Source organism: Urocampus carinirostris, chromosome 5 (assembly GCF_059441175.1).
Source record: "Urocampus carinirostris isolate Australia breed hairy pipefish chromosome 5, RoL_Ucar_1.0, whole genome shotgun sequence".
In the NCBI taxonomy this organism is placed as follows: Eukaryota; Metazoa; Chordata; class Actinopteri; order Syngnathiformes; family Syngnathidae; genus Urocampus; species Urocampus carinirostris.
Window position 1 is genome coordinate 6,038,827 of NC_142353.1, and position 24,334 is coordinate 6,063,160.

Sequence of the window (24,334 nt, forward strand, 5' to 3'; positions counted from 1 at the left end):
CTCTCTTTTTCTCTTTCTTTCTTACTCCCTTACTTTTTCTCTTGCTCACACGTTCCCTCTTTTTTCAGTTCTTCTATCTTTATTGCTCTTTCTTTCTCTTCACATGCTTTTCTCTTTTACTCACCCTCTCCCTCCCCTTTTCCATCTCTATCTCTTTTTTGCCCTTTCTTTTTTCTAACTTTCTCTCTTTTTCATACTCACACTTTCTCTGTCTCTCATTCATTTTCTCTCTTTCGATCTTTATCTCTCCCCCATCGCTTTGGTGTATTACCGCCTCCTCCTTTGTCTCAATCTTTATCTCTTTCTTTGCCAATTTCTCACTTTCTATCTCTTTGTTCTTCGATCTTTTTTTCTCTCTTTTCTCCCTCTTTCGCGTTCTCCTTTTTTTCCTTATCCCTCTCTATTGTGCTTTCTCTCTCTCTCTCTTTCTCTCTCTCTCGTGCTCTCTATTTCTCACTCTCTGCCTTTTTCTGTCTTTCTCTCTTTACTTCTTTCTTTCTTTCTCATGTATCTATTAGTCTGGCCCCTGTAGGATTTTTTTTTCACAGCATGTGGCCCCTAGCTAAAATGTGGTCGACACCCCTGCTCTAGATTATTTCAATTGGCTCGAAAAAGTTGAGAAACACTGCTATAGACAATTGAGGAAACGGACCTTGATGACCTGGCCCTCCTTGAAAGGCAGCTCCTCGTCAGCAGCGTCAGGGTTAGGGGACATGGAAAGTGGGTCGTAGTCGAAAAGGGCCACAAAGACGCGCGTCAATTCGTCCGCTTCCGACCCTTCGAAATAATCCAGCGAGCGGCGTCCCCGCCCGTGCCTGCGTCCGCCGTATCTGTCTGAAACGCAAAGGACGCCTTTGCTGCTACTACTGACCTTCGAAAGCCACACTGGCGGTGGGGAATGGAGATGTCTGTTTGCTAGAAATGGCAGCGTATGGGGGACATGCGTGTACACGAAAAAAGCCAAATTCTATTACTATATTATCCAAACTATAAGGCACACCCAAAAACTCCAAATTGGACAGAAATTTGGACGTGAGTCTTATGTTCCAATATATACAGACATAATTGGAAATGCGTCTTCATTACTGATCAGCAATGTTCCCCCTAATTTTCCACGGGTCTGAGCGTTCACACAAAGTCTGTGAGCAACGCTTGAAACAACAGCGAGCAACAGCAACCCCAAGTGTGGCGACTAAATCATTATCCAACATGTCCAACACTTGACATCACGTTACATTTTGCTGAGTTTCCGGCAATAAAAAAATTATTTTTCACTTTTGAATGAAGTGACTAATGTACGATTGGCAAAGGTTGCAGGGCCTACAAACGTCATTTGTTTTTACAATTCTTTCACATGATTTTTTTTTTTTCCTGGTATCTTTTGTCGCATAATGCTAACATTTTGGGGGGCTTATTAAGTCCGTTGCACGATAAAGAACTGTATTTAATCACATTTTTAGTGTAAGTACAATGTTGGCAACAAGATTGCCTTGATATAATTGGAAATTATTTGAATGCAACACAAACGTTGTCCTCTTTTTCCGTTTTCTTCTCCTTTTAAAAAAAATCCTTTTTAAAAAAATCTCATTGTGTTTATTTTTTCCTAGCTGTTTCTTTTTTTGCTTTTTTCTTCTTGATTACCTTTTTTCCCTTTATTTGCTTCTTTCTTTTCTTCTGAATTTTTCCTGCTCTCTTTTTCTCTTTTTCTTTCCTTTTGTTTCGTTTTTTTCTCAGCTTTTCATACTTTTTCATTTTGGTATTTTTTTTCTTTTTGGTTCTATTCCCTCCCTTCCTTTAAGTCATTTTGTGCACAATTTTACATAATATTTGGTCATGTAGGGATTAAAGCGGCAAAAACCACCCGAAGAGCCGTTTGTTACCCGAAAGAGACGGTTCTTTTTAGTGAGCTGAGCCGAAGAAGCCGGTTCTCAAAAAACTCTGAATTTACTCAACTTCGTTTTACTTCGACATTGACTTCAAAATACCGCATTTTGAACACAGCATCAGTGGAACCTGTGTATTTTTACCTTCATGCACTGTAACTTTGACTTAATTCGCTTTTTAATTAGCAATTTCGAGCCCTCATTTTTGTGAGCTGGCTAGATTTTCTTGTGCGCGGAAAAGCTCTGGGTCGTGCGGAATTGCGCACACACGCAGCTTTGAGGGAACATTGCTGATCAGTCAACAAATGTTATAGCTGACCACATTTGCATAACCATTGTGGCAGCGGGGATCAAACCAGATAGAAATGATTGTCCTCACCACCAGGTGGCGTATAATTTGCATAAATTCAGATACAATAGGAATCAAATTTTGATCGCGGTGGGGAGTGTCTGAATCCTATCCACTTGAGCAGTAGAGTTACAGATGACGCACGAAAGGGAATAATGCCTTATCTCATTATAGCGCTATTTTCAGTCACGGAACCAGATATGTTAGAGCAGGAGTCTCCAACCTGATCCCCGCAGGAACCACGGTACCCCTTTAAGGACAGATGAAGTGCCTGTAGAACTGTTCTGAAAATAGTAACAACATAGTAATAACTTAATAAGTTGTTATTGTCCAACTACACATCAAACTCGGTGCTCCATTTATTGACAAAAAAAAACCTCTGGGCTTGGAAAAGTTTATGGACCCCTGTGTTTTAGATAAATGAGGAAAAATAAGTGTTTAAAAATCAGAGTAAAATTTTGTTTTGCTTTCTTTTTCTTTTACTGAAAAAACAATATGGCGGGGTGGGTGGGTGCCGCTACCTTTATATTCTTTACTGTTCTTTTGTCTTTTTTGCCTTCTCTTCTGGACATATGCTTGGCAAATAATGCCTACAGTTGTGATGAACTCATAAATTTGGGACTGAGTCTAACTTTTTACTTGCCTCATGCGGTCCTTTCTCAAGATTTATTTTCTCATGCTGAGGTTTTGAGATTTTCCATACCCTCATGTATGTTTTAGATCAGGAGATGGTGTCAAAGTAGTCTGTAATATTCCGTACAGCCCTTTGAGACTTGTGATTAAGGGCTTCACAAATAAACACTTGACTCACTTCCAACTAAGTAAGCATTGTAAGTGACACACGGTTGTTGAATACATGCAGCCATGCATTTATATATTTCAGGACGACCGAATTATTTCCCACAATGCCTTTCCCTTCATTCAGTTCTTAAGACTTTGCAAGTCGGCGATACAATACTGTAAATCAGTGGTCCCTAACTTTTTCTGCACCAGGACCAGTTTAATTACGACAATAGTCTAACCTCCCAGCCCAATTATAGCATCAACAGTTGGTACAGTGAATAAAAGTAATGTGACAATGAGATAAAACCGACTGCCATTTCATGTGTCATTTGTATCCCTAGTGTTCTTGTTGATAGGATCTGGTGCTCTCGCCACCACGCACCGGGTTTGATTACTGCTGCATCAAATGTGGTGCAATTGTGATCAGTGATCTATTTTAATCGATCAATCGATGCACAAATAAGGTACTTCATTTTTTTATTGTGTAACCCTTGTCCTTACTGTAGTTTTAATTCCATGTGCCTTATAGTCTGGCACACCTTATGTATAAAAATATATGACAAAAGACTTTTGGGGGGTTATGCCTTACAATCGGGGGCATGTTATAGTGCGCAATATATGGTAAATCTTTTTACATACTTTAATCTGAAATTCAGAGGAACAAACTTGACTCTTTCCTCACACATATGGATTCTACTTAAAACACGTTAAGCGTATTTTAAGATGAAGGGGAAACCAAAAGGATGTGCACTGCGAGTACAGAACAAAAAGCAAAGCAGGGTCGCTCATTGCTGTTTCATTGCCTTATTTTACAAAGGACAAGTCAAACTTTCCTGGGTTTCATGAGGAGCGCTTTCAATACATCCAATATTGGTAATGACATGCTTGTTGCCATGTGGTGAAACAACAGGAAGCATAAAGGGCTGCAGACATTCATTCCAGACAGAAAATGGCAAAGGTTGAGTCAAGGCAACTGAGATATTATTGTTTTTTTTTTATTCTAATCTGTAGACCCAAACCCAGCCACTGAATATTGTCAACTCATTACAAAGTTCACTACAGCCCCTTTTTATCCTTCAAAAACGTGCAATAAGAACCATACACAGGGTAGGATATCGGGATCATACTAATATTTTATTCATGCAGTCCAAATTATTAAAATTGGATGATTCAAAACATTTTTTCACTTCACAACTGTTATTTAAGGTCAACAAAAACATGGTGCCAGAAAACATCCAAAAATTATTCACTCGGAAAGAGGGAAATTATAACTTGAGGGACTGTGGTAAATTCAAAATCCCAAAGGTGAGGACAACAAGGAAAAGTATGTGTGTCTGTGTGTGGAGTCAAACTTTGGAATAATTTACAAGATGAGATTAAACAATGTCCAACTACTCATGTGTTCAAATTTAAATGCAAAAAAACATTACTGGCAAAATACAAGGATAAAGAAAATGGGATATGAGTGAGATTGGAAATACTAAGTTTAAAACAATGGTGAACTTGTTGTTATTGTTGCTATTATTATATCATAACTGTTATTATAAATATTATGTCTATTTTTGTTGTTGTTATTATCTTTGGTGCCGCAGTGATATTTGGTAACTAGTGGCATTATGACGTTGAAGGATGGGTATTACGAAGATTAGTGTATAAAATATGTGATTATTGTAATTACTATAATTATTGATATCTGACCTGTGGAATAAGTATATCCATGAGATTTTGTTATATTAGACACAAGCGGAGAAGAGGATTCTGAAAATGTATTTAATAGGGAAGATAAAGGGGTAGGGATAATAAGCATCTTCTTCTGACTACCCTTTTTCGAACGTTATGTGACATTATTTTGTTGTTGACCCATTGTTATTGTCCTGTTTTTATTCTAATGTTTGAAATAAAGTTTTCATTCATTCATTCATTCATTCATTCACAGCCTTCATGCCTTGATGGAAAGAGGAGTATTAGGGTCTATTGCTACAAGTGACCTGCAGTCCTGGGAGGCAGTCGAGGCTGTGCCTTCATGGAACTGCAAAGTTCAAAACAACTTCTTATATTTATTCAGTATTGAAGGTCTTTCTATCTTGTATGGTGTGGCTTGATGGCTGGAAATTATTTCCCGAGGCCATCTGCTGCCATCTCTATCAGTGTGGATTAGCCTACCTCAGGTCCCTTTCCTCACATGGTTAGCCTTTGCTTTGCCATAATCTTATTTTATTTCCATTACCATTTATTTTGTTTTATTTTGTTTTAACCATTGTGTGTGTGAGGTGTTTTGGGTTGTTGGGTGGAGATAAAGAAGGGGATTTTTACCGTCTTAATGTACACGGAATGTGTTTATACAGCACTTTGATGACTTGACTTGACAATTCATTAACTGAAAAGTGCTTTACAAAATAAATAGTTGACAGATACAGAGTGAGGCAGGCAATTCTCTTGCCTTACGGCTAAGGGCAAAAAGAGGATTCTGTTGTGACACACACCTTAGACCCCCAAAAATTGAATTAGTTTTAGTATCGGGAAGCTTACAGAATGTCAAGCCATTTAGTATTTTTTAAAGCAATAGTGAGACCAAGAATTCTCATTAGGTGCACATTTGAACCCCAAACAATAGAATTGGTCATAGTGTTGATTATTTTATTCTAAAGGATAGCATTGACTTCATAAATTAGTTAAGGTCAGAGAACAAAAGTATTTTTTTTATATACTTTTTTGCTCCACCAATCAAATTATGATAAGAAAAAAAGTTCGCTTGATTGTAAATATAATTGTTTCTCACCACACACGAACCTCACCGCATCATTGACTGCTGCCAATGCCACTAAATGTGCCGTTAATGGTATTGAATGAGTATAGAAAGTGGTCCTCTAATAAAATTGACAAAGACCAGAGAATACAAGAGACATGACGACGAGGACTGAAACAGGAGGCGTAATGTGGTGGTCACAAACAAGGCTGTTTGGTATTCAGAAGTGATATTATGCCAACTGCACTGATGAACGATAACAATATTCCAAAGAGACACACGGCTATAATTGAGAAAAGTACCACCCAGTTGCCTTGATTCAAGTTTTGTGAAATACCGTGACCTGCATAACTGACTACACAGATTTAAACCCATAGAAGACCTAAACCTTGGTGGTTCTGGCCGACTCATAAAGGAGAATGAGGGGGGAGGGAAGAACCTGGAATCAATTCTTCATGCTTATCCAGAATTATTCATGTTTGATGTTTTAGTGGCATAACAGCCCATCAGGAAAAATGGTTGAATGTGGTGAAAGTTAAGGAAACACTTTTACAAAAAAGAGAAGGGATACATTCAAGAACAACTTTAGCATCACTTTAGGTCAGTACTTCATAAAATGTCTTTACTGAACTAAACTGGTGCTTGTTGCAACATTGTTATGAGAAGTGGTTAGAGTGTTTGCATTTCTTGAGGTAAAATGTGGAAAGTGAAGTGCCTCGTTCTTCCATATCCATTCATTGAATTCATGATAAATTGGCCAGGTAAACTAACTCGCAGTTGCTAAAAACCCCGACTTGCCGTTCCCTGCCTTTTTCTGTATGGTCAAGTCTCTATGAGAGGCTGCGCCACATACCATATCGATCCTCTGAGGACATAGGCGGCCATATCCTTCGCCGAGCTACACTGCCATAGTAAACATCCTCCTTGACAGGTGAGATGTTCCCCTCACTCCCTTCACTGTTACTGTCCATGGTGATCTCTACAGAAGACACCAATCACATCAATAGGGTCAGCAAATCTCCGAACGCACGCACTCTGCTCCATCACACGGCCCATTCAGTCATGCTGGGTACGTTGCATGAAGACGTTTTCCTACGGTGAAGGAAGGGGGCAGGGAAATGGAAAACACAAGGCAATCGGGACTCGCTACAGAGTCTTGTAAAACAGCAATGCTTAAACTGTGCAGTGGCGACTTGCAAACATATCGCCCTAGGTGTGAGCATAGCAAAGGGGATTGACTTTTGCTGTTTTTTTAATCTCCCCCATCTTATGGCGACGTATCCACAGCGAATGCAGACACCTGACATAAAGGGGCCACGAGATGTTAATGGAAGTGATGTACAGCTCGGCTCACATGGGGGAGGGAGACACATGGTATTGAGAGCAACAGACATCAGTGGCCATCTAGGTTTGGGTGGGACGTCTCATTCGGTGACCTCACTAACCGATGGACGGGATGGGTCGTCTCTGAGGGGGGGTGCCGACGTGAACCGGCCTTCGCCCTGTGGGGTCCAGACGGTTGGCGTTTCCGTGAGACGGTGAGTTTCCAATGAGCTTTAGAATCAGAAAAGACGAAAGAGTTACAATAGGATACTTGTTACTTGGGAACTCTTACTACAGTCATACCTCTATTTACGAGCACCTCTAGATACGAGATTTTCGATATGTAATAATCCCTTGCTGTATCACGGTTTACTAATCGCTTTTTCGCTACTTGGCGGTTTTTCCTTGAGCATTGTGTTCTGCATTTTGATTGGCTGAAGAGTCGCTTCGCCTCTTTCCTGCTTGTGTCAACCTGAGTGTCAACGATTTTGCGGTCTGGGTTGTACACATACGTAAACAAGCTTGACGAACGTACATTATGTATGCGCAAAAATGTTTCAACTTTAAGTTTCTCTAAAAGTCATCATGTCAACAAAATGCTTTGGAACCCCAAAAGTACAAGTGTCTGGGCCAAAAAGGCAGAGGAAGATGCTTTTTATCACAAACAAAGACTTCTCGACCTGCTAAACTTGCGGTTCCCCTGGTGCTTTTTCAAAAATGTTTGAGAACGGATAAATGGTTTCTGTAAATGAGCAAATGGCACATTCTGTACTTTGTCCAATAAATATATATTGATACAGTATGTGTTTTCCCTTATAAGGCTTATATAGGCCTTTTATTTGTTTGCAGATTCCAGACATTTATTTCATTGTTCTTTTTTTTTGGGGTCCTTTATGGCTCAACATTTTGGGTTGCTGACCTGAAAATAAAAGTGCTTTTCCATAGCGTCCACATGAGGGTGACTGTGAATTATTATGTGAAGTAAACTAGTTTGTGTCCCTCATCAGTACAGATGTGCCATAAAGCTGCAAGATTGTTTTTAAAAATTATAATTTGACAGTACAGAAGTTATTTTTTAAAAATAAGTTTATTAAGTACTCGGGATACAAGCACTGTCCTGGAACGTATTAAACTCGCATGTAGAGGTACAACTGCTCTTGTAAGTATTATACATATGAATAAAATTAAAATCCCACAACTGAAAAGCCATAAGAGCAAATGTCAAGTCCATTTGTCCTTAGGAAGGCTAAATTATAGAAGAAAAAAAACAACTATGAACAGACAAGTGAATCAAAAACCCCAAACAGAGCACCATGAATTGGGGTTAGTAGGGCCACGTGTTTAACTAAAGACCATTCATTGCGTTTGTTTTGTTCTGTGCATGTCAGCGCCACAAAAAACAAATGACTCAGTGCAGGAAAAATTATAACTATGACAATCAACCGAGTACAGAATAACAAAAGATAAATGATTTTGTGAGTGTGTGTGTCTGTGTGTGTGTGTGTGTGTGTGTGTGTGTGTGTGTGTGTGTGTGTGTGTGTGTGTGTGTGTGTGTGTGTGTGTGTGTGTGTGTGTGAGCGAGTGCGCGTGTGTGTGTTGTTGGTTAAATGGGAAACCAAGCGAGAGTATTGTTTTTCGCACAACCACTAGTCTGAACATAATCGTTTTTTTATATATGCATTTGATTAAAGGAGCAAAATCCTCCCATGGGTATCCATCCAAAGGGGTAGTTATAGGACTTGGATTGCGAATGCCATATGAACAAAAACTCAAATGTGATCGGTCATCAGCATTAGGTGATGAGATCCTCTGATAAAGTCATAAAATATGACTCAGGACATCAAGTGAACAGTGAAGCAGTTTAGCAACTGCTGACCTTTAAAGGAGACATATCCAGCTGAATCAACATTATGGAGTTTTTGATAATTTTAAAAAGTCAATTCCTCACTGACACAGTCAACGTGTGGCTTTGCGCCAATCACCCGTTTGTGAGAATTCTAGCGCAATTACCACAAATACCACTTTTTATAACCACTTTTAATACTTAGAGGTGATGTCCGTAGCTTCTAAATATTCTACTTACTGACCTCATCTTGTGGCTGAAAATCATCATTGAAGTCTCTGTCATGACCTATTTTAGTTCGTGCAAGTTCGGTGACTATTAGACGCACTCAAATAAACTCTTCTTTTTTCATCATTTTGGCAGATTTGGGTTTGGCATTTGGACTGTATTTAAAACATTCCTTTTCTTACTTTTATCATTTTCATCCTAGAGTAAAAAAAAAACGCCAGCACGCGCCTGAAATCACAATCCTTCCCCCCATCCCCCGCTTCTTTAATGTTAGCATAATGTGCTCTGTGGCCATAACACCGAGGGTTAAAGTAAGAAAAAAGCACATAGGGGCAGTTGAGAAAAAATATATACAGGGACTATGAACTCAATTGGGCATTGTTCAACACATACTTAATAGAGAAAATATTTCATTTTTATCACCTTAAACTACACACAAATGTAATATTTTTTAACTAACTCATTCTTAAGAAATTGTTTCTCAGTTGTGCTTTGTAATAGTAATATAATTAAGCCTATTTTAGTGAAGCTCGTTTACTAACTTCATCTTAAAGGGACATTGTGTAATATTCAATGCCTGCTAGTGGTAAAAACAAGCTTCTTTCATTACAAAAAACACACTATTTATTTGAATAATAAGCAAAATTACATAAACTATCTGATAAATTTCTACGCAATATGAGGGAGCTGATTGTCTGCCATTTTGCAGCCACAAACCCCCCAAAAACTAGAAACCCTGTGAGAAAATAAGAAGTAAAATAGTACTCTTTGGTCACTTTGATTCTCCGTCGTTCGTATTCTTACTTGTGCTTTGTAGCACTTAATTGTGGTTGCACAACACAGTACAGTGAGATCTACTGTACTGTACAGTAGTAGTCAAATTTACAGTGTCTTGTTAAATGCTGGATAATTTTAGGATTCAGTCATTTCTGCAGCTATTTATTGTAAAACCATAGGCGAAACTAAATTTTAGTACTTTTTTTTGAATAGTAGCTATTTCCAGTGAAATGTTTTCTGGTAGGATAGGACTTTTGTCAAAGATAAGAATTTATTTTATTTTTTTGTATGTGTAAAACCGAAATGCATTTATCTTTCTATATGTAGGTATCCATTCTTACTGATAATAGTTTTTAATAGAAGTGTTATGATGTCAAACATCTGGAGATGAAGTAGAAGAAAAGAACAATCAAACTCCAGAAGTTTTTCTTTGAAAAATTGTAAAGTTCCAACTGTCAGTCTGGTCTTAGGAAGGCAACTGATTACTTTGACAGGGAGAGGCCTGTTTTTGGTGAACAAGGCCTCCTATGTCCTTGTTGTAATAGACTCCTCCAAAATCTGTTTTCACCGTTTTGAAGTCCAATAGGGTGAACTACGGGGATTGTATAAATGCAAGGAGAAAATGGTCTGGGGTGGGGAGGTGGGTATTGTGAGATATACCCAAGTAAATCGGGCATCTGAGATGGTGTGTTTTAATTAAAATCAGTAGTGTTCGGGCAGGCAAGATTGCTGTATCTAATCGATTTTATCTCTGTCATGGTTGCCATGGTGTCCAATTGGCCGCGCCTCTGTGTGTCACGGTTGCCACGCAATTGGGTCCTGTATCTGTTCTGGTTCCTGACAATCTCAGTATCACACTATTTTTATTCATGGTCCTAGAAACAGATTTTAGAGAATGGAAAAAACATCTTCCTGAAATACAGTATATATGAACAAACACTACGAGGGCTAATAACGCTTCTTTGTATCGTACATATTTGAATCATTGCTGCATGTATTGAACAAAGTTTGTCACTTTCATTGCTTAGTTTGAGCTAAGTAAAAGGCAAACAAAATATGATACCAATTTCGAATAAAAAAATTAAGGAGGGCAGTGGGCATTATACATAAATAAATACCGTATTTCCTCCACACCGTTCTCACTTTTTTAATCTTGAACCATTTCCGTGCCTGTTCTAGAAAAAGGTATTGCCATTGTGTCAGATAAAATATGAGAATAACTTGAAAATTGAGGGATATTTCTCCTTTAAATTGGACCGTTAGCCATTGACATGACCACTCAAAACTTGTCAAAATGGCCTTTAGATAAATAAAGTCTTCAGAAAAACAGAACACCTGTCAGTCAGAGAACAATCAAAGTAACTTAGACAAAAACAAAAACAAATCAGACCAACCATGATGAAAATCAAACCATCAAATGATTAAAACGGGGATAACCATGACATAAAAAACAGACAAAAGTGAGGAAAGCAAAAATGGCTGCGGCTTGCTGATTCGAAAGAACAGCAGAAAGTGCAAGTCACACACCAGCGGCTGGTCCCAGCGGAGTCTGGATAAAGACCTAGCTTCCCTGTGAGGACTGTAATAGACTCTGTCCAGCTCGTTCATCCGGGTCTCATTCAGGGCCCCCTCCCGGGGGTAACACCGTGGCCCAAAGTGCTCCCGGTTTTTAAAATCGCCGCTGTGGACCGACTTTGCCGGAATGCCGGCAAACTCTTCTTCTATGCTGCACTGACGTGTCAATGTTCTCTTGCGGCCCATGGCTAGCGCTCGCCTTTCTACCGGACCTTCGCAGTGGATAATTCTCACGGGGGCGCCGTGGGGATTGTACCCTCGATGCCCCCTGCCTAGCGAGCCCTCCTCCTCGCTCCCGCAATCCAAACCGCTATCGGGGCTTTTGCTGTTCTGGCGGCTGGGTCGACCCGGGACACGATCGTCCAAGTTGTAGAAGTAGCGAATGTCTGCGAAACGAGGCGAGGAACGTTGCCGTTGCAGATGGCGAAGGCCTCTAGTGGAGGTGGCGCTGGTGTGCTTGTAACCGTCCCGGCTGCCAAAAGTCCTACGAGCGAGTCGCGGTGTTCCCGGCCGGCCGCCTTCCTCGAAACGGAGCCGCTGGCCCAGGTTGTCCATGCCGTCCGTCTCTTCCTCCACCTCAGGGATGCTGTGGAGACGTTTGCTTCGGAGCGACTTCTGCTTGACCACTTCCCGATGGAGGTCCCAGCAGTCTCTTTCCTCAGCCAGGTCCTGGCGCTTATAGTACGCCTCCATTGGGCAAAGTCCCACGCGTGAGTCAGTTCGCAAAGTTCGGTTATATTTTTGGGAGGGGGGAGTCGACACGTGTTTGCAGGTTTTTAACACAGGCAGGAAACAATGCAACATGTGAATAGAATAAATGGGGGGAAAAGACAAAATAAAGACATAATTAGTTATTTGTGGCAGTAAAGCGACTCATGCAGTCTCATTCCGTGAAGAGGAAAGTGCATGCCCTGGATAGGAATCTTTGAAATGGCAAACTCAACCAGGACACAAAGATTATGTTGAGTAAGAGTGTCAACTACACATTTTTAAATATTAAGCTTTATCATACAGCATAAATTAGTAACCTACCCTACATATTATAATCACAATATATTTAATCACCAACGATGGACATTTTCATGTTTGGCATTGAATGTGTTACCTGGTTTATTTTAGAGTGAATGCAGTTTTACACCTGAGTCAACTCACCGCACTGTAAAAACTCAACACCGCCCTCTAGTGGCCGAAAATAGCGTTTGGTTTGCGTTCATTTAAAAAAAATCATAACTTTTGATAAAAATGACCAGGAGAGTCGCTTCTTTCTTTGAAATACTTGGAAATTTCTGTACATAGTTAGAAAAAATATATAAATTAGTCATGTGTGCTCTGACAGTGAATGTACACAGTGACAATTGTGCTGCAACAGACAGCATTAGACTCCCTCACCCTAGTCATTTTAATTCCAATTTTTGTTAGGCAAATGTTTTTCACCCCACTCTTGCTTTCTTTTCCAATTAATGAGCTGAAATGAACTTTGGTAGCAACGGATCGTTCTCTACAACTATTATTTACAACTAACAAAACAATGATGAAATTTGATTTGAAAAGAAAAAATAGTAAATACTAAGGTGAAAGGCAATTAGGAATTTCCTACTGTCTTACAGAACTACATAAGGTAACTAAAGAATTTCCCGGTGAGAGTGCATTACATTTCTATTTGTGAGCATTATGACTTTACATCCACAGAACAAATGAATACACGGGTTTACTGAGAGACTGTGCCAGTGCTAGTTGAAAAAAAGCATGATACATGAGCAAAAGTGAATATTTACATTTAAGTTGTCACTTAAATGAGATTCCAATGTGCACTTGATATGCAATTACCCTCTGAATTTGTTAACGAGTATAATTTTGCTGATGTGATTAAGTACTAGAAGAATATTGTATAACTTAATAAGAAATGCAACACAACCAAGAAAAGCACATTGACTAAGTATTCAGCCTCTATGCCAACACGTTATTACATGTATTGTATAGGCGGCAATTTTCATTAGCTCAGCGTTTGTATTAGGCAGAACTGAAGAGGGCAGGATAGCTTAATTCAGCTGAATGGAGCAGTGGCAATGAAGCAGGCAAAGCCCAAGCGGGCTCGCCTTTAATAACCTTAGTAAGGAGGATAACGAACACCCGCTACCCTTCCCGGCCGTCCCACCTTCTCTCGTAGCATTTCTTAGTCATGGCGGAGCTGACGTGTGCAGTCGTACCTTTAGAGAGTTGTGAGAGTTGATGCTTCTCCTGCGTCCCTCTTCTAATTGCATCTCCGAGTAGAGATCTTCCTCGTCTTCCTCCATGATGTCAGACAAGTCTGATCCCCTGCTACTCTCTGTGTAGTACTCCTCGCTGTGGCCGTAATGGTGATGATGGTGATGGTTCTAAGAGAATATGCAAAGAATGACACTTTTTATTTGAGAACACTGACCTTTTAAGTAAGCTGGGCAAACCTATATAAATTGAAATGGCTGTACAGCAATCCCTCGTTTTTCACAAAAATTGCAAAAGTTTCCAATGAAATCCCGCTGTAGTCAAAACTCACAAAGTAGAAATCTTGATTTACTTACTACTTTATTATACATTGCAACCAAAGAACAAACCTAATTCACAGGGTCAATCACTTGTTTAACAAATAAAAGTACTTTACTGTATAATATTGTTTTAAAAATAACTTCTGTACTGTTAAATTATTTATATATATTTTAAAATCTTGTCGCTTTAGTGCACTACTTTGTTGATTAAAGACACGTCCCACTTTTCTTCAATGATTCTTTGTCGCTATCATGTGGACGTTATAGGAAATTGTATTATCTTTTTAGACAGGGTTCGGCAACTTAATGTGTTGAAAGCATACCTGTCAACCTGTATGTTTTGCCGTACAAAGTACGTTTATCATGCATTTTAAGACATGTACAACATACAAGAAAATTCTGTACGGAAAAACGCAAACTTGTCAATTATGGGTACCATCCGGTATATACCGACTATCACGAAACGGCAAATCAATCAAGACAAACGAGTTCGCCGCGGTAGCCTCTATCTCTGTGTAGTTTTTTTTCGTTGCAAACGAAGCGAGCGGTTTGTTGCAACTGTGCGAAATCACTGCCGCCTGGGGATTTCCAATTGCATCATTCCGATCACACGTGAACAAAGGCAAAGCAGAGCAGTAGGCCTACATTACAACATAGTTTTGAATTTTCTTTGGATACAATCATCAAGTTGCAATGGCCGAACCTGAATTAAAACGCCGTAAGTTAAATGGAAGAGGCAAGCATCACAAAGAGTGGGAGCAAATGTGAGGACGATACGAGGGATTGATACAAGCTTCAAAGAAAGGTGTGGAATATTTGTATTGTGTTGCTTGCAAAAAAGACGTGAAAGTAGCTGCCTCCAGTTTCTATGATTAAAAGACGCATTTTGATACAAGAGCCATGCCAAAACGTAGAGAACGAATAGAGAACACTGTAGTAATTAAGCAACACTTAGAATTTCATCATTTATTAAGAATATGTACAGAATGATATAATGAAACACAAGTACAATATAACATGTTAAACTACATAAATAAACACGTTTGAAAAAAAAAATATGGTCTAAGATTATTTTGTAAGCGAAAATATGACAGTTTGTAACGGCATGGAGCCGTGGAGGTTGACAGGTATGTGAAAGAGCATAATTGGACCAAAAACAGAATACAAAAAAATGTATGGGAAGATGCAATAAAATAAAAGCCTTTAAAGGAAGGAAACACATACTGTATCTACTTACTACATTAAATAAGAGTTAAGAATGTGTTTTGTTTTGTTCTACTACAGAAACCATCTACTTTCCCATGATCAAACATTTTTGAAAAAGCATCAAATGGCGCTAGGGTTGGCACGACAGAAAATAAATAAGAAGTACTGCATTACAGGAATATCTGACCTCACACTAATAAGCAAGAAAAAGTTGAATGTTCATTGAAATTTATACATATTAATTGGAAGTCTTGGGGTATAGATAATGTTTTTTAAACGATTTTTGCTACTAAACGTTTTAATATTCAATGGCATGGAGAGTGTTAAAGTTGTCAGAACCAGAACAGAAGGAGGACCGAGATGCGTAACATTTCTCACACAAGCTTTATTTTACGCCAGTTATTCGCAGGGCGGAAGAAGTAAGGCAGAAGTCCGACATGCGACAACGGGAATCCAGAGGCCGACGAGATCGATACCAGATACACAGGAGACTGGAGACAGATATCAGACAGGACGAGACAGACGGGATCGATACCGGAAACTGGAGACTGGCGAAAAATATCGGACAGGATGAGACGGGCAGGATCGATACCGGATACTGGAGGTTGTAGCAAGGTATCCGACAGGACAAGACAGACAGGATCGATACCAGACACTGGAGACTGGGGTCCGATAACAAACAGGACGAGATAGACAGGAAGGATACCCGATACTGGAGATTGAAGCAAGGTATCAGACAGGACAAGACAGACGGGATCGATACCGGAGACTGGAGTCCAATATCAAACAGGACGAGATAGACAGGAACGATACCCGATACTGGATATTGTAGCAAGGTATCAGACAGGACGAGACAGACGGTATCGATACCAAACAATGGAGACTCGAGTCAGATATCAAACAGGACGAGGTTGATGGGATCGATACCGGACAAGATACACAAGAAGATACCGGACAGAGTCAAAACACACTTGCGGGTGGTTCGTTGACGGAGTGAGAAAGGGTGAGTGAGAGCACTGAGCTTAAAAAGGAGGGAAGCCAATCAGGCAACGAGCCGCAGCTGGCGCCAAACGGGCGGTGCCAATTGAGGGCAATAGTATAAAACTGATTTCAGTTTACTCCCTATGCCATTTATATACATTAGCATCCAGCATATTTAAACTGGATTAGAATCTTTTCAACCAAATGAAAGTTTTCTTTTTTTTTTTACAAAAAACTGTATCCCCATGGTGTCAAAGATAAAGTATCATCTTATTAATGCCTGTATTTTAGTAATACCTGTCTGCCCAGTTCAGACCCTCGAAGAAATTCATCCACTGAAGCTCCCCTTCGTCTTGCACGAGGAGAATCGTAACCGTCCTCCTCCTCGTCAGAGTTAGGTGGCTGCAGGGCGTTACTCCGTTCGCTGAATATATTCCTTTTCTCCAACTAAGTGAAATCACATTTCCATCAGGGACACCAATATAAATACACAGCACATTGTTGCATTGTTTAGAGTTTTCCAAGTTTCCATGTTTTGCCTTTAGTCCCTGAGGTTAATAGCCAGGTCCGAGGGGTGCGGACATGTCATAAGCAGTATTGCCTTGTAGTGGGCCCAAACACACATATAAGATTCTTGTATACACAAACAGGGGGTGGAATGAGCTGAACTTTTCAGCCAGCTCAACAGGGGGGGTTAAAAACTTTTAGCTGACCCACGCGGTTAATGTGACTTGTCCTTGCTTGGTGCATTCCTATCTCAAAGCACTCTCTCACGCATAATTGAGTGTAAACATGTTAAGACTATTGGATCACAATTGGCACATTGGTGAGGCTAATTAGTCTGTATGTGACCTAGGGCTGCAACTAACGGGTTTTTTTCATAACTAGTGAATCGGTCGATTATTTTAGAGGTTTTGGAGAAACACATCTTTCATTTATTTTTCTTATTCAAATATTGACGTTTTGGAAAAATAGAAAAATAGTGCACAAAACAACAGAATATTCTATAATACAAAACAATAAAATAGTTGGGGTCAAATTGTTTAAAATATATATAATATAACAGAATAGAATAGAATTTTCATCATTGATAGTAATGGTGTTAAACTTTGTATGCAACAAGGCGCAGCGGTTAGCGCGTGTGCGGCACAGTTCTAAGGTCTTGGGAACCTCCTGTGTGGGTTCAAATCCAGCTACCGGACTTCCTGTGCGGAGTTTGTATGTTCTCCCCGTGCTTGCATGGGTTTCCTCCGGGCACTCCGGTTTCCTCCCACATTCCAAAGACATGCATTTCAGGTGGATACTTTTTTAAAAGTGCAAAGAGAATGTCACGCAATAAAATGTGGTCGTGAGTCACCCTCTCCTGTATCAAAGTGGTACTACTAGCATGTTGCCTCAACAATCACCGCCATGTCACAACTAGATTCAATTCACTGTTATCTGTATTAAATTAGCATGCTGAGTAACGCATAAATCATGCGACACAACTAAAGGATTAAATTAGTTTACAACACTTTTAATAATTGATTTTAATCAATGTTATCGATTCATTTTTACAAAACTAATGTGAACATTGTTCAAAAATATTACAATTGAGAAACCTTTCTCCTACCCTGTTTCCTTCAGCAAACACTCTCTGGGCAGCTTCCCTGGCCATGGCCTTGGCGATGGTATTGGGGATGGGGACACCCTGAGGCTGCGGCAGGATCCTCTGAGGAGAGGGCGAGCGACGCGTTTGAAAAGGGGGTGGCTCCAGGTTGGCGCCACGCATAGGAGGCAGCGGAGAAGGGGAGCGCTCCCAGGGCGGGCAGGGCCGCATACTGGCCTCATGCTCTTTGGTTTCGGGCTCTCTGGCACTTATGAGCGGTTTGGGCTTGGGCACGGGCTGGCGCTGGAACTGAGGATTGGTGTGACAGGTGGGCGTCGCCTGTGCCCGAGGCAAAGGCTGCACATGTGGCTGGGGGTGGATCGGTGGATATGTGGACGGATAAGGAGGATGCGTTTGGGGGAGTGCTGCGTGGGACGGCGGGTGGGGTAACGTGTGCGGAGCCCCAGTAGTTCGATGCGGCAGACGAGGGGACCCTAATAGATTATGCGGAATGAGGGCCACCGGTGAATCTTGGGACTCTCCTTGTGTCGATAAAGTTCTTACGATGACCTCCCTGGCCTCCAAGCATTGGATTCTGTTTAACTCCACTGTCACATAGTCTGCTGTGGGGTACAAGACCTCTGCGATCTACAAAAAAGCAAACATTGGGTCAACAATTCATGGGAGTTAAAAAGGAATTCCCGGACCTACCAACACTACCGCTTTATGCATTAGACTACCGGTTTTCTTTCCTTAAAATACCTACTGATTGACTAAAAAAATATGATTTTTCAAATTTAAACAACAAAAAACATACTGATTGGATACTAAATTTTCAGTCTACGGCTGCTTTATTTTGAAGTGACACTAAATGTACTCAAATGATCACATTAGATTCATGTTTTGTTAAAAGATTGCTAATTCCGGTTTCAAACAAGCACATGTTTAACGATTATGGAGACGGATTGTGTTTCAACCGCTTTTTAATGTCATAAGCTTGGCATGTATTCCATTTCTACAAAAACAAATTACAGATTTAGGACATCTTCTTTTGTGACATGTCAGAATGAAAAGACAAGGTACAGGCTCAGTCATTCCACAACAAGCCTTATAGCAAAATTTTGTCAATTGTTTGCATTGTTTTTTTACTTTAATCTCAAACATTACCAGGCAAGACCAGTCCTAGGTTCTACTGTCAATCTTTCTGTTAAGAGAATGTAAATTTACAGAAAATATTTAGTTTCTAAATCCTAGTGCTTTGGTATGTCCGATACATTTACTCAGAATAAACTAATCACGATACCACTAAGATATGACGAGTACCTTACTCGGTAAAAAAATCAATATAAATACATTGATTCAAGAAATACTTAGACCAATATTGATATTTTGTTTAAAGGGAAATTATTATTCCTCACATGTCTAAATAGCCACTAAAGGGCTACACTGATATATACAGTCCCGAGTACTGATAACTACATTTTAAAGGGTTGGTAAGTCAACTACACTTGGTACCAGTACTTGCCCATTCTGGAGGGCCGAGCAGTTCACCTAAAATGCTTTGAGACTTTTTATTGGTTTATCTAAAAAGTTGACTTTGATGCTCATATCTTTCTTACCTCAATTTAAATGGCACGACACAGGAACAACCATTACCTTTTGACCCTTTGTGCATACAGCATATCCGATGACACTGGCACCGTTGGAAGTACCAGCCGAAGTCAGCGGCGGAGGCTTCCATTTAACCTGCAGAATGCCAGGCGTCTGACCACATTGCACCTGAACTTCTTGTGGAGGCTGGGGGGGCCCTGAGAAACACAGGCGGGTTGGGGGGGATAAATATACATAGAATGACGAAATAACGTGTCTACCATTTCACTTCCTTGATTAAATAAATGATGGGGGACAATATCCACAACCCGCAGTCCTGCAACGTGCCCAGGAGATAGCGCTGTTTTTCCCTTTTAGTTCATCTGTTTTTCCCCATTTTTACAGTTCGTATCATATCAATATGTATACGTATTGCACTGTTCCAACACTAAAAAGCAACTGAAAATGGTGCATTGGAGAAATCATTATATGTACAATACTAAAAATCACAACCTTTCTCCCTACCCAACATACCAGAACGTCAAATATAGTGACACAAACACAAAATGGATAGGTGGGTAGTAAGTAGATAAAAAAAAAAACTTTAAAAAAATGAATAAATAATGGTTTAAAAATAAAAAAGAACATGACATACCCCCCTAAAAAAAATAACATTGATGTATAGGATTATTTGTTTTTTCAAGAGGAAGAATTGCGAGGAATAAAGTATTCAGTTGAAGTTTCTCACACATTTAATGACAATTGTAAAAAAACATATTTGGCAAAATTGTTATTTTCTGGCATTAATATGTTGGTTTAAGATCAGGTGATGGTGTAATTGTATTCCTGTGCAGTCCTTTGAGACATTTGTGTGATTAAGGGTTATACAAATAAATGTGACTTGATATGAGGAACAAAATATGAGGATGCATCCACGGTGCAACTTAAGAAGGAAAAAAAGAAGAATTTCGAGTACTTTAAACGATGCACTTTCATATGACAAGCAAAAATATTCAACTATTATACAACTATTATTTAAGTCAAAATTTATTTTTTGAATTAATGGTGTTTTTCTTTCATTTTTTCAGCACTAAGAGGCGCTAAATATACCCTGTCACTTTAAACCATTAATGATGAAAGAGTAAGCGAACTAATGCACACTTCATAACTTATTGGTACTTTTGTGGCTGTCGTTGTTGTTGTTGTTTTAAATAATTTGGTACTATCTATATTGAGAAAACATATTTTAACATTTGTGAGGGGAGTTCACAGTTTTACGGCATTAACAATATAAACAATAGAATATTATATTTGTTTTCACAATTATATACTTTTTTCTGCCCCCTGAGCAGGTGACCATGCTTTTATCCTTGTTTCTTGTCAGTCCTTCTCTCAAACTGTCTTGTCCAATAACAGTGAAGTCAGTACGTACATTTATTGGGTGGGGATCAGAGACAATGTTTGAAATGTATGTCATGTGAAATTAGTTGTACTGTAGTTGTACTAGTGTCAAATACAGTAATCTCTCATTTCTTTTGCAAGATTTGGTTCCAAAAAGGTGCTGCGGTAGTCCAAACATTTACTTATTAAATATTCTATTATACATTGAAACTAACATCAAACCCATTTTTCAGGCTCAAATGTTTGTTTAGCAGATACAAGTATCATACTTTGTAAATGTTATTTTTTGTTTTTTGTATTTTACAAATACCTTCTGTACTATCAATGTATGATTTTAAAAATAATGTTGCTGCATTATTGCACAACTGTATTGATTAAGTACATGAGGCACTTCATTTTACATAATAGTTTGCCGTAAACATGAATATTATTATGATCATTATTGAAAACGTCATTCACATTCCTTTAAAGCAGGGGTCAGTAACCCAAAATGTTGAAAGTGCCTTATTGGAACAAAAAAAAGTAAAGGCTTGTATAAGCCTCGGAAGAAAGGAAACACACTTATTTGAAAACATTAGGAATTTGTCCTCTTTGTCCTCCTACAGAAACCATATAAGATTCCATTATCAAACATTTGTGAAAAAATGCCAGGGAGCCATTAGGGAGCACCAAACTACATGTGGCTCCAAGTTTAGCGGGTCCAGAGGTCCAACAGTGTTTTGGCCCCGGTCGCTGGTGTTTTGTGGGTTAAGAATGTTTTGTTGTTATGGTGGGTTTTAAAGAAACTTGAACTTGAAAAACATTTGTGCATTCAATGTTCGTCAAGCTATTTTAAGTACATGTACAACTCAGACCGCAACGTCATTATCGCACAGGAAGACACAGGCGGAAAAGGGGCAGGGTGACTGTTTAGCCGACCAGAATGCAATGAACACAATGCGAAAAAAAGGTGAAAACCCACAAAGTAGAGACACCACGATGAGTAAACTGCCATACAGCAAGAGATTACTGTAATTGAAACAGCTACCAATATGAGGCAGAGCAATTTGACAACACAGGTGGTTTAAAAGATGTTTAGGATATTGTCAAGACATGAACTCTCTATTTCGGAGCGACTTCTGCAAAGATTTTGTGTACAATATGTTTGACTATGTTCACATCAAAGTAATGTATGTCCAACTGACAAGGTTTTAATTCCAGTCACTAACAACAACACGCTCAAGCTAGCATTGTTTGTATGGTTGAACATGACACTGCAGGCAAATGTACATCGATTTGCATGTGCTTATTCTGCGTGGCACAAGTTGAAAAAGCATGCATCCGATTGTTGCCTGAACTATGAGACAATGGAACACAATTGTTTCCACAGTCTGTCTGTGTGGCGCTCACTCAAAAGAAAGCAGCAAAGAGCAAATAGAAGCACTTAGCAGTGCATGTCTTTTCCAAGCTACACGAACGCCAACCTATTTCCACCCACAGACCAAACACAGTCTTACACCGGCAGCAGTAGCTGCTCTATAATTCTCTATTAACTCATGATATTTGAATTTCAAGTCACAATAGTTTAACTGAGAGTGGTAAATTATTAGTGTGCTGTTATTTTCAACAATCAGCTGCACACTGAATTTGTAGTGAGGAACTTGAGATTACAGTAATTTCCATTCTTAAAAAAGCCATAGCTATTCCGTCTTTTTCGAACTAAGAGGCATACCAGAATATAGGGCGCACACCCAAAAAATTGCCTTTTGTCAAATAATGTTCATACATTGCACGCACTGTATTATAAGACAAACAACATGAAATACAGTAAGAGCTTCCGTGAGAATGGGTGAGAATGGGTACATATTAACATATCAACACAATTCAATAATATGTGCCATTAATCAAAGCCGCTAACCAAGATATGCAATGGACTTCAAACCCAAATAGTGACAGCTTGCACTGATGCATTACCTCCAATGGTACAAATGATATATGAATTAGCATTAGAGTTTACCCCATTATCACACTATTTTTACTCATGGTGCCACAACCCTGATTTGTATAGTGCATTCTGATAGGTTTAACTTTCTTCACCCTAAGAGACGCAATTAACCTCTGCTTTAATAATTTCTTGTTTTAATCTGTATGTGAAAGACTTTCTGTTTTCTCCATTCTCTTAATATTGTTGGTGAAGAAGTGGAGAGTTACTTTAACTTATCAGAATGCACCAGGCAGATCTGTCATGATTGCTAACTCTGGTCACCTGGAGCAATCATATGGACGCCTTCTGATTGGCTAATGGTTCCTTCTTTAGCGCGCTGCGCCCAGACCTCTTCGTCAGAGGACACGTTTGTAACTCTGTGTGACTCTCCTGATTACCCGTTCCGTCTAGAACTCTGTTTACCTGTTTCTGCCTGCCTCCGACCCGATCTGCTTCCGTCCCACGCTACAATCTTCTCTCCAGCCCCGGTAAACTCGAACCGATTGACTTCCGCCCCCCGATTGGCCACCCGATCCGATGCCTTCTTTCCGGCTGCGCTGTTGACGGCTGACAGACATCTCGTCTCCCGCAAGCCCTGATCGCTTCCCTAAATAAATAACTGTAACGAATGCTCTGGGGTTTCCTGGTCTGTTCTGGTCTCCTGATAGATCAGTGATCCTAGCTCCGTGAGTAAAAATAGTGTGATAATGAGAAAATATCTAATGACTGTCACTGGTCGTTTCTACAACTAGTGGTCCAGTGGTCAATTGTCAGCACTCTCACTGCCACGACTTGAGTCTGATACCCATTTCATACAAAGTTTTGAAAATTTGGTTAGCAATGATTATTATACATACATATAATTACTGCTTGCTTTTCCAATATCACCTGCCATATTATACTGTATGTAAGGCGCACCGAGTTATAAGGCGCTCTCTAAATTTCTGGCCATATTGGAGTTTTAGGTGTACTTACAGCCTGGAAAAATACACTAAACTAAATGACACATGCCATATTTGAAACACTGTCCTCATCATCCCAAGATGTTCTCTGCCCAGGGAGACAAATTTAAGCGCCTCTAATTAAATTGCTCAATGGACGTATAATGTAATGAACTCACAGCAGGTTTTCTCATCAGATGGCGACAGAAAAAGCACAGCATGACGCCTCTTACGATCCTGGCTCCCTCCTTCTCGATTCATCATCTTGTCGTTTCTGTGTAGCATCCTGATTTCCAATCAATTAAAACCCTGTTTACTACTCTGCGTGACTCTAATAACACAACCCCATATACACAAATCCGCAAGTACAGCGGTATTTCTTTATATGAGCACCTCTAAACACGAGACTTGTATCCAAAAACAAAAATTTACCTTGCTTTTAAAGAAAAATCCAGTACATAAGCAGTCCCAGAGGATACCTCAAGAGGCCGCTTATGACTGCTTACCCCCAAAATCATCAATTATAAGCCTTGCAATCAAAACACAGCACCTTTTAATCACAGCAAGGCTGACTACGTAAAACACCGCAAGAAAATTAGCCATCTACGATTACATTGTCGCATGCTTCTAGT

General features: G+C 39.6%; 1 protein-coding gene across 13 annotated transcripts in view; it reads right to left on the reverse strand.

The window, feature by feature from the left end:
* Window positions 1-24,334, reverse strand: part of rimbp2b (RIMS binding protein 2b) — a 193,761-nt gene that overhangs the window by 19,027 nt on the left and 150,400 nt on the right. For 9 of the 13 annotated variants that reach the window (XM_088335446.1, XM_088335441.1, XM_088335440.1 and 6 more), the window contains 8 exons: window positions 19,464-19,615; window positions 17,832-18,455; window positions 16,517-16,666; window positions 13,715-13,882; window positions 11,460-12,194; window positions 7,207-7,315; window positions 6,615-6,740; window positions 653-834 (listed from right to left, as the gene is read on the reverse strand). In XM_088335446.1, the coding sequence (XP_088191572.1) occupies window positions 653-834; window positions 6,615-6,740; window positions 7,207-7,315; window positions 11,460-12,194; window positions 13,715-13,882; window positions 16,517-16,666; window positions 17,832-18,455; window positions 19,464-19,615 (2,246 nt within the window). The remainder of the gene's footprint in view (window positions 1-652; window positions 835-6,614; window positions 6,741-7,206; window positions 7,316-11,459; window positions 12,195-13,714; window positions 13,883-16,516; window positions 16,667-17,831; window positions 18,456-19,463; window positions 19,616-24,334) is intronic. The other 4 variants (XM_088335449.1, XM_088335452.1, XM_088335448.1 and 1 more) reach the window with 3 other exon arrangements.